Consider the following 15,295-nt stretch of genomic DNA (forward strand, 5'->3'; position numbering starts at 1 on the left):
AATAAAAAATATTAATTTAAAAATTCTCAAAAAAAATTCAAGAAATAAAAAAAAACAGCATCCCATTACATTTCCAAATAATGCCTTAAAATATTTTAGTAAATTTATGTCATGCCAATGATTTTGAATTGAGTTTACTAGATTAATATATTGCTCCATTTAATAAAAAAAAATATTTAAATATTATTTTTTATTGTGATAATTTTAATATTTAAAATATATTAAATTAATATTTATAAAATTTTTTTAGTGATTTTAACTTGCTAATATTATAAAAAAAATATAATTTGATTTATTTTCCAGTTAAAAAAATATTAAAAAAACATTACAAAGTACGTTCTTAAATTAATTTCACTAAATTAATTTTTGAATAGTAAATTTTCGGAACAATCCATCAAATATAATCGAATCCTAGCGTAGCATCAGACGCTGCCACATTTTACAGAACTGTGGACTACACTACTTAATGGGTCCCACGTATGACATAAATACACTACTTAATGGGTCCCACGTATGACATAAAGGGCGCCCCCATTATCCTACTCAACACCCGCGTCCACCGCATCATCTTACTCTCACTCTGTCCAACCCATGCAAGAACTCCACGTGTGGCGTTTGTAAACGTGGCAAGCTCTTGAATTTCCATTTTTAAATAAATGCAGGATCCATTTTCGGGTTTCTCGCTTTTTCAGGACATCTAATCCCTCCCCACCCTCTCTCTCTCTCTCTCAGAATCTAAAAAATCTAACACTGCATGATACCTTCTCTTGGTATCGAAGTGTGACGCTTTATGACTTTATTCAGAGATTTTACTTGCCGTTTTAACCACTTGCACACCCTTTCTCTCCTCCACTCTTTAAAAATCTGATCTTGGTAATCCTCCTCTCCCTCGTTGGCTTCATTTTTTGATGGAGTCTCTTTGCATTGTTGGCAATGGAGGAGTATCGACATGCCAAGCATTTACTAGATTAGATACTACCAGGGTTGGTTCGAGGCCAAGGGCTCAACTGGGTTTTGGTTGTTTTGTAAGGGAGAGGTATAAATATGGAAACTTGGTGATTGCAAGATCAGGGAGAAGTGAGGTGGGTAATTCAAAAGATGGAAACTTTGCTGTTGAAAATGAGAAAGAAGAGAAGCGTGGTGGTCTTATTTTAGGTCCTGAAAGGGATTCTTCTGGTTCCGTTATTGGTTTTAACTTGATTCCTCCTTCTGGTATGGATATTTATTTTACAGAATCTTGTCACAACTCAATTTTTATGGTTTTTAGTTTTTTGGATTGTGGGATCTTTAAATTTTGGATTTTTTTCTTTACAGTGTTTCTTTATGTATTTTGAGGGTTTATGCTTAGTTCTTTATTTTGCTTTTGGTGTCCTTTATTGATTATTATAATAAGTTATCGATCATTCCATATCCTAATATCTCTTTAACGATTGCTCTTGCTTCTTCTTCTTCTTCTTTTTTGCCTTTTTGTTATTAAAATTTTATACGAATGTATGGTTGTAGTTACTGAAGCAAGGATCGAGTAAAGTAGCAAGTCGCTTGATTGTTAGGGAAACTCTTATGATCAGATTTGATGAGAAAATTGAGTTGCCAACAGCAATTAGATGCTGTCATATTCAAGACTTTGTGAAACTGATCTAATTGATTTGGTTCTTGTGGTTTTCCAGCATATCATTTCCTTGCATTTTTTATTTATTTAAAATTAACACACTGGCATTTTTGGTATGTGAATATATGGCAGAAATTTCATAAAAAATAATAACAATGGTTTCGTTTGTTTTCTAGAATTGCAAGAGTCATGACAAAATTCTCCGGTCTTTTGAAATTCTCACGCGTGTGTGCTCAATTGTGCACAATTTCATTAGGAAATAGGAGCTGAACATTATACTTGGCTATCACTAATGTATTTTGAGCTGTCTGTGATTTTTTCCATTTCGTACTAAACTCGGAGGAGATGGAACTCCAAATTAGTAACTTTCCAATATCGAACGCCCTTTTTTCTTTTCCATTTTGTTCCAAAGTCTACTTTTCATATAAAGCCATTCTTTGGGCCTTCCAAATACTATTTCTTTTTCTGGATTATAATTTTGTATGCTGAAGACCTCTCCTATAGCTTATTGCAAGATGTGTAAAAATTGAACTGCAGGTGATGGTGGGGTTTTAGAGTCTCATGAAGATGCAACTACTGGTGGAACAGAAGAAGCTGACATAGAAGGAGCAGAGAAAGTTCAAACCAGAGTAACTTACAATATTGTTTTTGTTACCTCTGAAGCAGCACCATATTCAAAGACTGGAGGATTAGGAGATGTGTGCGGTTCTTTGCCTATAGTGCTAGCTGCTCGTGGACATCGAGTGATGGTTGTCTCTCCTAGATACCTGCATGGTGGTCTGGCAGATAAGAATTTTGCTGGTGCTTCAGAGTTGGATTGTCATATAAAGGTATATTGCTTTGGAGGGGAACAAGAGGTTGCTTTCTTCCATGAGTACAGGGAAGGTGTTGACTGGGTAAGAATTTTCAGCTCCTTCTCGATTGTAAATTTGTGGACTGTTTGATATTTGTGCACAAATATGCAAAATCTCTCTCTGAAAATTATGTAAAACAGGAGAAACTTCATTTTGTGAAGTTTTTCTTGTTCGCTCTTATTCAATTCTAAACTTCATTTTGTAAAACTTCTGTGATAACGATGAATCTTACACATCTTCACTTTAGGTGTTTTTGGACCATCCCTCATACCACAGACCTGGAAACCCATATGGTGATAGCCAAGGTGCTTTTGGTGATAATCAGGTAGCTTCATGATTGTTCCAGCTATTGGGTGATATTGATTATCTTTTGGGCTCTGGATTCACAAACAATGACAAGCTTTGTTCTTATTTGGTTTTACAGTTTCGGTTCGCATTACTTTGCCATGCAGCATGTGAAGCTCCATTGGTGCTTCCACTTGGAGGGTACACCTATGGAGAGAAATGTCTGTTCCTTGTTAATGATTGGCACGCTGGTTTGGTTCCAGTGTAAGTGATCCTGCTGTTTATCATTACGTTTAAAATGTATATTGCACATTAATTCATTGGCAAATTATCTCCTGTCATTTTCTCATCTCTTTCAAAACTTCCAACTCCAACCCCTGCAAGTTATAGATGTTCCCAATTGGGTTTTTGTATTTTCTTTTATTTTTTCTTTTTCTTGGGACTGTAGGAAATTTTATTTAACATTTGTTGTGAGTTCAGTTTTTAATTGCAGAAATGTTAACTGGATTTTGATCGTTATATGTGTTCAGGCTTTTGGCTTCGAAATATCGTCCCTATGGAGTTTATAAGGATGCACGAACTATCCTTGTGATACATAACCTTGCACATCAGGTAGGTGCTCCTTTGATGTTTTGAAGTGATACTGAGCATGCGTGTTATTCTGCCTCTTGGGCTTCTTCGTGATGAGTTCTTTCTATACAATGAGGAGGAAGGTTTTTACACTAATTCAACAAATTCATCTGCATGTTAGGGAGTGGAACCTGCAGTAACTTACACAAATTTGGGGTTGCCTTCAGAGTGGTATGGGGCCTTGGGATGGGTGTTCCCTACTTGGGCAAGGACTCATGCTCTTGACACTGGTGAAGCTGTTAATCTGCTAAAGGGTGCAATTGTCACAGTTGATCGGATACTCACTGTTAGCAAGGTCTATGATGCTAATTTATCCTTTGCCATCATTTGTAGCTATAATCATTTGTCTGATGGGCTTTGCTTTTGGAATAACTAAATTTTTAAATGTTGAAATCATTGAACAGGTCACTTCTATGGTAGTCATGGTCATCTTCTGATTTTCTCTCTCCTTTAAAATAGTAATGTTGGTTTGTTTAGTGCAGGGTTATGCCTGGGAAATAACAACTGTTGAAGGTGGATATGGTCTGCATGAGCTATTAAGCAGCCGAAGGAGTGTTTTGAATGGTATATTTACTAAAAATGTTTCCCAAGGTTACTTTGTTGTGAATAAGTTCTGAATCAGTCAATTAATACATTTTAGTACTCTAATGCTTTTCGTGCATGAATTTGGTAACACAATTTTTTCACCAGGGATCACGAATGGCATTGATATTTATGAATGGAACCCATCATCAGACAAGCACATTGCTTCCAATTACTCTGTGGATGATCTTTCTGGGAAGGTAGTGATGTCACATTTCCACAATCAGCTGTTTTGGAACATTGTTTCCTTACCTGCTACTTTACAAGTTGCAGGTTCAGTGTAAGATTGCTTTACAGAAGGAATTAGGTCTTCCTATTAAGCCTGATTGTCCAATGGTATGGTATTTTTTCCTCATGCACTGTTATGTAACAAAAATAGAAACTCCTCTACTGTTACTAATTGGAGTTGGATTTTGTAGATTGGATTCATTGGGAGGCTAGACTATCAAAAAGGAATCGACCTGATCCGCTGGGCAACTCCAGAGCTTTTGGAAGATGATGTTCAATTCGTATGTCAGATTTTCATTTATTCCATTTTTGTCTCATCCCTTGAATGCAGCATTGCTATCTCTCTACTGGCTGTTGTCTTCTTTTTTTCCTTGCATAAATTTCATTTCAAACTCAAAAGGCATATAGGAATTATATTTAGCTTGAATTTCAGACCTGAAATGCGCTCAAACTCTAGTCATATCTTCTAATTCTTCTAGGTTTTAAAACTGACATGCCTTTTTTTTGAATTAAAGGGAGAATAAAGGCTCTCTTAAACCTCATTAGAGGTGCGCGATAGCATTGTTAATTTGTTTTTAAGAGTTCTTCAGCGTCAAATAGAAACGAGTTTGGTGTTTAGCCAAGGAGTGCGTTTTCCTTTACAAGTACTAAAGATGTACGGTATGTGTCAGGTGATGCTTGGGTCTGGGGATCCTTTGTATGAGGACTGGATGAGAGCAACAGAGTCAACCTACAAAGATAAGTTTAGAGGTTGGGTTGGATTTAACATTCCAATTTCTCACAAGATAACAGCTGGGTAATCCTTCTTTCCCATAAAGTTTTACATATTGCTCAAAATATCAACGACACTAATTCCTGTCTGGAATAAACAGTGCCGACATACTATTGATGCCCTCGAGATTTGAACCCTGTGGGCTAAATCAATTGTACGCAATGAGATATGGAACTGTACCAGTTGTTCATGGCACTGGAGGGCTCAGAGTGAGTGAAAACCTGAAAAGAATTCTGTATCAGTTGTCCTTTTTTTGAGCTTGTACTAAATGGCTTGCACTTTGTGTATATCAGGATACAGTACAGGCTTTCGATCCTTATTCTAAAGGAGGTCTAGGTGAAGGCACCGGGTATGTGCTTGTCCTTAATACTCTTGCACTGCATGGTTTTCCTGGAAGTTCTTAGTTGCAATTCTCAGTAGTCAGAGTTTGTCCTTTCTTACCCCATAGATAAGGAAGGAAAAAGGCCAGGGAAAAAGAAAACTATTCTGTAATTCATGGATTCAGAATTGCAATTTGTTTCAATCAGGTTCTGATTTGATCCCTCAAACCTATACCCAGAAACAATTGCCCTTTGTGGAGAAACTCTTATATTTTCAGGAACCGAAGGCTAATTAAAACTGGCAATTGACATGATTTCTACAAGAATACATGTACAAAGACTTCATTTTCCAAGCACTGTTCAATTGGATTAACCTACTTTTACTGATCATCCCCAAGTTTTGTGGCTTAACTTGAATTTCAGCTGCAAGTGGGGTTTTGAAATAGTTCAATAGGTGTACTATTTTTCTTTTCAAATTAGGGAAGAAATTTCCATCTGTCTTCAAGATTTTTACCATCTTCTCTCTCTCTCCAAGGGTCCTTCTGCCCCATTCCTTTATATTTTCAGCATACTTTAAAATGTTAAATTTTAGTGATGCGTCCTAAAAATAAACTGATGTTTATGTCTAATTGCTCATGTGTCTGTTTTTCACTCATTTCTTCCATTGTTAGAAATTAGAGGTTGGCAATTTTCTACATTTTCATGCATCAGTTTATGAACTTAGAACTTAGAATTAGCATAACTTTTTGTTTCATAAACTACCTACATATGCATGTGTTTCTGCACCCGGGGAAAAGGTAAAATGTTACAGCAGGCTTTAGAAAGTTGTGAATATTATGTGAAACTAGGAAAGTAAGACGCATGTATCTGTTTTAATTGGGAGAGTAAATGAACAAAGATTATTTTGTGCTATAGCTTCTGTTCTCTCATGGTGTAAATAGCATCATTCTTTGAAGAAAACAAGTACTGCAATTATCTACATGAATTTAATTCTTCATTTCCCTGAATCTTGTCCAACTTAAACAGAAGTTGTGTTATGTTGACAGGTGGATTTTTTCTCCGCTATCAAAAGAAAGCATGTTGGCGGTAAGTTAATTTAATTTAACATTTTTTGGATGTGGAAGTTGATTTTATTATACTTGCATAGCTCTTTAATCCATACCTGTATGTTTCTTTTCCTCAAAGAGTTCAACTGAAATCACCGCTTTAGTGATCTGTTAATTTCCCAAGTTAAAACCACCTGCCATGCTTTGTTTTCTGTTGTCCATTGAACAAGGTCTGGTCTATGACAGATGGTGATAATCATATTCTTTTGGAACTTGAGGGTGGGAAAATTTGCCTGCATGGTTGTGTTCAGTAGATTTATAAGGGCTTCCTCTTGTTAACTTGTCCATTCTATTCATTCTGTGGAACCTCATCTAGTCACAATGATGAAACAAAATTTTCCTCTCTCTAATTGTCTGTCTCTGACAATGCGCGGCCAATTCTTGACAGGCATTAAGAGTTGCTATCATGACATACCGAGATCATAAATCGTCTTGGGAAGGAATAATGAAGAGAGGTATGGTGAGGGACTCCACATGGGAGAACGCTGCTGTTCAATATGAACAGGTTTTCGAGTGGGCATTCATCGATCCACCGTATATTAATTGAGGGTACATAAGAGAAACATCAAAGGACATATGAAAAAGAGACCAGAAACGCCATTTTCATGAAGAAATCAACCCGGCACCCATCGAAACATGAACATATCAACCCATGATGCCCCGGAAGCAGCTTTTTTGTACCACATGCTATGTGTGGGTAGTTATTTTTATGGTTATTCTTTCTCGAGTGATTATATTTTATTCTGCATGTGCACCCCATTGACAAATAGTTAAGTTCTGCACAGGTCACAGCTTGTTGTAATGTACATTCTGATAAAAACGGGAACTGATATAGATCGTTTTTTCATAGGCAAATAACATCTTAAACCAGCTATAAATTATGTTTCAGGTGCTGCTAACTGTTTCTTGGAACCATCAGAAAAGAACCCTGTCACATGGCATTCGCTGCCTGCAGTCTGGATCTGCCAGATGTAATATTAAACAGGCCAGGCTGTTGACTTTAGGGTTTTTTTTCCCTCCCTCTTGTCACAAGCATTGTTTATCAGTTTTACTTTGAGTTGGCTACTGGGAGGAGAGGGCGATCTATAGTCTCGAGTGACTAGCTTTATGTTGCTGACCGACCAGGCAATAACAAGCACAGTTCATCCCTAGCTGTCGTATTCTCGAATGTAGCAAGGCAAGGAGGCACCTGCATTGCCTTGTGTTTTGCATGTATCTCTTAGGAAATGAGGAAAATCTTGGATTTCTTCTTCGGGATTCTCAAAATATGTTATGATGATTATTCTTATCTTTTCTTTTGATCATGTTTTCATGTCTGATTGACCTAACAGGTCTACATATATAATATAATGTAGTCGATTTCATCAAGTTTGATTTGATTTCCTTTTAAAATAAAAAAATATTGTATATTTACTTTGTATTGGATTGACAATGTTCAATCCGTGTTGATCCACCTGTTTTATTTTTTAATTATTGTATTAAATGGATTTTTTGGTGTAAATTTTCTTTTTCTATTCTTTTCTCTTTTTTTTTTAACAATGACCATTGAGCGGATATGGTGGTGCACTATTTATCTTAATTTCTATCTACCACTCACACACAAAAAAATTATTTCAATTAATAAAAAAAATTTAATAAAGAAGTCAAACCTGAAAATAAAAATAAAAGGTACTATTTACTTAATTATCATTTATTCTTTCTTTCTTAATAAAAATTTTATAGTACTCGATGAAAATAAAAAGTTAAATGTAGAACTATCGAAAGTGATATTCTTACCCTAGTTGAATAATTTTTTTTCTCTCTTCATATTTAATTTTTTTTTAGAAAAATTACGAGGACTTACTTTCGATATTCCGGTGGCGAACTTACTACTCAGGCAATGAGATTTTCTTCTGCCAAGCTTTGTAATGAAATCAAATTCCCATTTCCGATGAGGTGAATGATTAGTAACTCTTCTTCTTCTTCTTCTTCTTCTTCATCTGATAAAAAAAAATTTAATTTCTTCCAAAACAGTAGATGAGACGAGGAATTTGCGCCAAAAAAAGGAGAAAATGCTACAAAAACAATAACCAATTAATGGGAGAATTAAAGGGGACGAACAGAACTAGCTTTCAATCATTGACCAGGTCACTGCACGAACAATTCCTCTACACATAGCCTATCTGGCATCTTATCCGTAGGCTGTGAAAGCCATCAAGTTCTTCAGCCCTTGATCAAGAAATTGACATGTCAGTTCAAAAAAATTATAATTTGGGGGTTGAAGAGCAATGGGAATCTGTCAAGTTTGAACGTCACCTTCAAGAATTCTATTTATTATTATTATTATTATTATTATTGTTATTGCGATTGGATGCTGAATTTAGCCATTGCGATTGGATGCTGAATTTAGCGATTGAGACTTTACATGTGATTGCATCTCTACATTGCTGTGAAAAAAGGGTGAGGGAGGCTACAATAAAATGATAGAATTGTAGTTATTGACCTCGACTTTACTTTAAAACTTGGATTATAGGTTTTTTCTGCATAATTGAGTTATTTTGATTAATTATATTTTTTATATATAAATTAAAATGATGTTGTTTTGGTGAAGAAACAAAAAAATAATTAACGAACTACAACCGAATATTTTTAGGTCCTTCTAAATTATGACTTTTTCTATTTTTTTAGAATTCAACCCGGTTTCATTTCTGAATTGACCCACTAAGCCAAATTTCAAAATTATAATCAAACCTAACTAGTCAATGAATTAATTAAATATTATGTTAATATAGAAATTGAATTAAGCTAGATTTGCTTTTAACCCATTTAAAAAGTTAACTTGATCTATTTTAAGTGATCCAATAAGTTACAACCTAATTAACTTGATTAGATGTTTGTGAGACTTAACTAAACTCAACTAAGTCAATTTTCAAGAATTTTTTTTTTTAATCTATTATGATGGTGTGTCAATTTTTTTAAAGAAAAAATCTTTATATCTGAGACGATGTTCTTTTCTTTTAAAAAAATTTATTGAAAAAGATATTGCTTTAATTTTTTTATTTAAGCTGCTATAAAATAGATTTTTGCATATAAAAAATAGGTCTCCATGCATAAAAAAAATATTATTTTAACTTCTACAAAATCAATATTTGAGATGTAATTATATACAAGATTAATACAAAAAAACATAAATTATTTAACTAACAAAGCAATCTTTTTTTCCATAATTAGATAAAAGATAGAAAACCATTATACCAAACCACAATCACATCAACCAAAAAAATAATATTATAATAACATTGGTTTTTTCTTGAAGAAAAAATTACAAATAACTCGTATTTATAATACATGTTACATACATAAAAAATAAACCAAACATATTATTACATAATAAATCAGTCATCTCTTGAATTGTTACAAGAGATTTGATGATATATCTTAATAAGTTTTTAGCTCTGTGTGTGTTCTTAATTTTTACAAAGATTTGCCTAAACGGACAACAAAAGGAATATTACCATAAAAGTAAATTGCATGCTCTGTTGCATCTCACCATAACAAGAGTGTCTGCTCTCTCTCTCTCTCTCTCTCTCTCTTCTTAACCTTCTGCTTGTCTGCAAGAAAAGAATAAAGTGGTCTTCTGAAAATTCTATGAAAACATGTATTTTCTTCTAGAAATTGAGTGAAATTTCTCTCAAGGCACTTTTTTATGTGTACATAAAAGTATAATCTTCCTCTTTCTTTTTTTTTTTTTAATATTTTTTCGAGAAAATTGGAGACTTCCAAGAAAGAATCCAAAAGAAAATTCAGATTCCCATCAAAAGACATAAGAGCCTCTCTCTAGTTTGCTCCATCTACTCATTTGGTGATCACTATGACACCATTTTATGCTCTTTCATGGATGGTGTCAAATATTTTTTAAAAATGTAATTTTAAAATTCTTCTTATACCATCATATTAAAATCATCAACAAACATAAAAAATAATTATTTTTTATATTTTTTCATGTAAAAAAACTATTTTAAAAAATTTAAAAAAGCCAAAACTAGGATAGCATCACATATATACTTAACCATTAACAAACCACAATTTCTATGATCAAAACTAGGAATTACTAATTTATCAAGAGGTGGAAAATTATGACATCATATTTCAAGTCTCACCTTACATGAATATGTAAAAAATTCTAAGTTTTTTTTAAAAAAATACCTGTGGACTATCAACCAAGTCAATAAATGTTGTTATCCTTGTTTGAAATTGATCTTATCTACACTAAAAAATAATCATTAGCTCGAATTCCTTTTCGTTAAAGAAAAAAGAGAAGGTTGCATGAATAACGAAAAGCCAAACATATTTTGTAAAAGCAATGTCAAGGTCCTCTTTTTTTCTTCATTTTGGTCATTGCTTAAAAGAAAGATGCATGTGCATGGTTATTGAATTCGATTCAATAAGAACAATTTGGGACTTTACTTGAGTACAATTTTAAAAAATTAAAAAGGAAATGATGTTGTGTGATTATTAAAATCTAGATTAATTTCTCTTTATAATTATATGATTTTTATTTTTTAAAAATTAAAATTATTAAAATTATTAAATTTGATATAATAAAATTAATCTAAAACTTGACTCGAGTAAAATTTAAAAAAATAAAGAAGAATTAATTTGATCCGTCAATTTGAAGCTCTAACAAAATTTATATTAATTTATTTTTATTATGATATTATTTTTATTTTTTTAAAATTAAAATAATTATTTTAATTAATTAAAATTAACTAGAATTAATTTAATTAACTCGTGAACCGGATTTCATCCAAAGGTTTTATTTCCATGGGCTTGTGAAGGACTTTATTAAAGAATAAGGGTTTTATATATATATATATATATATATTCCATCAAGTCGAAGATGATGCAAATGAAAGGAACAAGTCACAAAATTGCTACATCCAAATAAAGAGATGAAAGGGTATTTATGTAATTGAAAAATTCAGACAGGGAAAGTTTAACGAAGACAGCAGCCATTCTATTTCTTGTACATATCAATGATTTCAATTCTCTTCTTTTCTTCTCCATTTCCAAACCCTAGAGAGAGAAAGGAAAAACAATCAAAGCAAACAGGCTAACAAAATTCCAAATCTCCAAAAAATGAGAGAGAGATAATTTTTTAGAGATTCCTAAAGGAGAGAAGTCCTTTAGAGAGAGAAAAATACAAAGTTTTCAACTTTGCAATGCAAAACTCCTCTTTTTTCTTCAATTCAATTCCTTCCTCTTAAAAAGATCCTTCCTTTTCTTTTCTTTTTTTCTAAAGATCAACAAACCAAAAACCCTTCAATGATTTCCAATCCAAATCATGTTTTCTATGCTTGCAATGCTAAAGGACCTACAGTTCTTGCTGAGTTCTCATCATCAAAAGAATCAGGAATTGAAATCATTGGTCAAAGATGCATAGAGGAAACCCCACCTAACCATTCCATGTTTTCCCATACAACCCGCAACAAGACTTACACTTTCTTAATTGATGACCCTTTTGCCTATTTTGCTATTTTTGATGAGAATCTCCAGAAGTCTGAGTCTTTATGGTTTTTGAACCGTGTAAAGGATGCTTTTGAGGAGTTTTTGGGGGCTAAGATGGTGAAAGATGGTGAAAAGATGGGTTCCTTGTGTTTCCAAGGTGAATTGCGGTTTGTGTTTAGACAGATATTGGCGTTGGATGCTGACTTGGTGAATGCTTTAATGGAGGAATCAGCAAAGGATAGTAGGAATCCGAGCTTGGATTCGACGAAAGCGAAGGGAGCTGTGATTAGACCTTTGCTTTCGAAGCCAAGTAAAGTCTTGATGAAGAAAAAGAAGAGATCACCAGGAGAGGCTAATGGAGATCATCATGGTGGTGATTTGGATAATAACAAGGCGAGTGGTGTTGGTGAGAGGGAGTTTTCGGTTACGATGATGCAAAAGAGTGGTGGGTTTTATATGGGGGATGGCAAGCAAAAGGCTAAACAGATTTGGAAGAAGCATGTTTGGGTGGTTTTGATATTGGATCTGATTGTTTGTGCAGTTTTGTTTGGGGTTTGGTTGTGGGTTTGCAGAGGGCTTAAGTGCATTGATGGTTGAATTTGAGGTATTCAAATCCAAAGGGGGATACTATTGATATGCTAGTATATTGGGGGTGTTCTGCTTGTATAGTGGTTATTAACATTGGAGCTGGTTAAGGTTTCTACATCAAAGACAGGGAAGAAGATATAATTGGATTCTAAGAATAATTATTATTGACCGGCTCGCAAGTTCCGTAGCGGCATCTATTGGTAAATTCTTCAACTCTTTGTACCATCAATTTCTGGAGAAATGACAGAGCTCCAATGTTTTATATGCACATCTTCTTGTAACGGCGGGGTGTGTATGTACAAGCCACATATGTAAATTGTGCAGGCTTTTTTCCGATGTTGTCTTCTTCCCTTCGTTTATAGGTGTCAATGATTCTGCTGATGTTCTGTTGCTCTCTTTGGTTGCCCGAGCAGAAGTTATTTTTTTCAGAATGTCTGTGTTTCACTGGAACTTCTTGGATCTGGCTGCAATATATTTTCCTCTTCTCGTCTTTCATTGTTCTTTTTACATTGCCAAGTTTTCTCTTATTGTCTTATATCTTTTAGATTACCATTTAAATGTTATTTATGGATGGTTATCGGCTGCTTACGGCAAAATGACAGAACAAGCTATTTCTAAGTTTGCGTGTCTCGTTTTGCTATGCATGTTGGATTGAACAAAGAGGCCAGAGCTTTACCTTCCTGAGTTTTTTTTTTTTTTTTTTTTTTTTTTTGCTTTGGGAGTAGGTTAGAAGGGGTGTTGCGGTCTTCCACAATGTTTTTCTTCTGTCAAAATGCAAGGAGTCCATCTATTACTGTCACTTCTCGAACGTATAGATTAAAGAAGTCCATAAACTAGCCTTGCGAAACTCTCGTCCTAATTCTCTTCGCCATCCATCTGTTTTCGATGTCATCCATCTATCATGGTTTTTATTTACTGCATGATGCAAGGAAATCGATGTTTGAAGTTGAAAAAAATATGCTTTTGAGAATCAGATGTCAAATACGAGCTGCTACTTTGGCAGCTTCCCATTCAATTTTAAGGCAATGGGAGATGAACATCTTATTGAAGTTGACATCAGACATTTTAAGCTCTTGCAATGTCCTTGTAAACTTAAAAGGATTTTGGCATATTCACAGACAAGGAATTAAAGCTGTTCTTATCATTATTTCTTGATAATAACCGCGTGATTTCTACTTCCCGCGTTCTGGTACTGGCTCTCATCAATTGATTTAGCCACTATCAACAAAACCTTGGTCATTGCTAGGCTTTATTATTTCAGATTAGCCCCCTGGTTTGACAAGGGGATTTATTCTCATTATTTTAGCTGACGAACTCGTAAATACACTGACAAATAACTGCTTGCAGAGAACCAGCTTTTTATACTATTCTATTAAGATCCAAGGCAATTTGCAGTTCTATTATTGTCAGTTTTTGCATTTCATAGAACTGTTGGGAGCATGCATGGCAGGGTCATTTAGCTACTGTTATCCTTGACTTCATTAGATGTTGCTTGTTCTGTTGTTCATGATGTCTTCCTGTATGGCTGAGATGCCCAAAACTCTTGCAGATGTAGCTAAGAAACTGAGTTGATTGCATCCTTTTTCTAACCCCACGCATTGAATGACAGGGATGCCTCTAGGCCAGTTCTTGGTTAAAATTCCTGGTCCCCTATTCCCATTCCCATGTCCTAGTCAATGAGATGGATCTCGTCTCTGCACCTGTATTGTACACTTCCATGCGCGTAAAGCTATTCCAAGTTTCTTTGTGAATTTTGAGAGTCTGTTCTGTCAAGATCTATGGCATAAAACCATTCAAGTTTTTGGTCAGTTAACCCTAATACATATCAAGGAGTTGAATTCTCCTGTCCGCTTTGCTGGTTTCCTTCCCTAATTAGCATCCATACAGCAGCTAATAAAAGCTCTCCTCAGCAAGTCCATCAAAGTGGTGGTTGTTTATGACTTTGCTGAGTTCTATTTTCTAATATAAGCATTCCAGCTTCTAAGTTGGAAATGCAATAGTTGGGGGACGCATGTTTTATCATTTTCCAGTGCTGAGATATTTCTTCGGTGAAAATGGGTTGTTCACTAATTAAATTCATCTTGCAGCTCTGATGCCAAGATAAAACTGCAGAGACGTTAAGGAAATTCAAATAATTCTATTAACACGTTACTGAAATTCAAATTAGATTAAGACATGTTTATTTTCTTAAAAGAAATTTTTGAGAAATTATTTTTAAAATTTTTTTGAAAAGAAATTTTTGAGAAATTAATTTTTAAATTTTTTTATATTTGTTTGCCATTAAAAAAGTTGATCAACAGAAAACACTTTCTAATTAATAAAAATCACTTTCCAGTTAATGAAAAATATTTTTTGATCAATGAAAAATATTTTTCAGTTAAAAAAAATTTAACTTAATTTTCAGGAAAATATTTTTCTTTTTAGATGTATTTGTTTTTCAGAAAGTGGTTTCCGAAAAATCACTTTCTAAACTTTCTTGTGTTTGTTTGCTATTAGAAAAATTGATCAAAGAAAAATTTGGCTTGATTTTCAGGAAAGTATTTTTCTGATAAATTTGGACGGAAAACCCTTTCCGGAAGTTATGAAAAATTTAGAAATGTTATTTTTTGCTGATTATATCAAATTTGATCATCAAACTTTTGATTACTATATATATTTTGTTTTGAATATTTATTTTTCAATTTCATTTTTTAAATTTTAATTTTTATATTAACTTTGATCCCCATCTTTATAATTGTTATTTGATTTTCTCTTATTATTTTTTTATTGAAATTTTTTATCTATCAAATTTAATCCTCATTCTTTTATTGTTACTTATTTTATTTGAAATACTT

The 15,295-nt window shown here is 33.6% G+C and overlaps 2 protein-coding genes across 3 annotated transcripts; both read left to right on the plus strand.

The window, feature by feature from the left end:
• Positions 1-710: 710 nt before the first annotated feature.
• Positions 711-14,528, plus strand: SS1 (glycogen/starch synthase, ADP-glucose type). Of its 2 annotated transcripts, XM_011046345.1 has the most exons (15): positions 713-1,212; positions 2,147-2,505; positions 2,711-2,788; positions 2,888-3,012; positions 3,279-3,360; positions 3,500-3,673; positions 3,861-3,942; positions 4,069-4,160; positions 4,234-4,296; positions 4,380-4,469; positions 4,860-4,984; positions 5,061-5,169; positions 5,254-5,309; positions 6,327-6,366; positions 6,775-7,285. In XM_011046345.1, exons 1-15 carry the CDS (start codon positions 909-911, stop codon positions 6,931-6,933), a joined length of 1,938 nt encoding a protein of 645 aa, XP_011044647.1. In that variant the 5' UTR covers positions 713-908; the 3' UTR covers positions 6,934-7,285. The 2 variants fall into 2 exon arrangements, with proteins under 2 accessions (XP_011044648.1, XP_011044647.1); XM_011046346.1 differs by lacking the exons at positions 5,061-5,169; positions 5,254-5,309; positions 6,327-6,366; positions 6,775-7,285 and adding an exon at positions 14,492-14,528 and having other exon boundaries at positions 711-1,212.
• LOC105139761 (probable VAMP-like protein At1g33475) lies at positions 11,381-13,013 on the plus strand. Its single transcript, XM_011046344.1, has one exon. The coding sequence runs from the start codon at positions 11,691-11,693 to the stop codon at positions 12,468-12,470; it is 780 nt and encodes a 259-aa protein (XP_011044646.1). The 5' UTR covers positions 11,381-11,690; the 3' UTR covers positions 12,471-13,013.
• Positions 14,529-15,295: the final 767 nt, after the last annotated feature.

The sequence above is a fragment of the Populus euphratica genome, unplaced genomic scaffold, assembly GCF_000495115.2.
Source record: "Populus euphratica unplaced genomic scaffold, PopEup_1.0 scaffold97.1, whole genome shotgun sequence".
NCBI classification, from domain to species: domain Eukaryota; kingdom Viridiplantae; phylum Streptophyta; class Magnoliopsida; order Malpighiales; family Salicaceae; genus Populus; species Populus euphratica.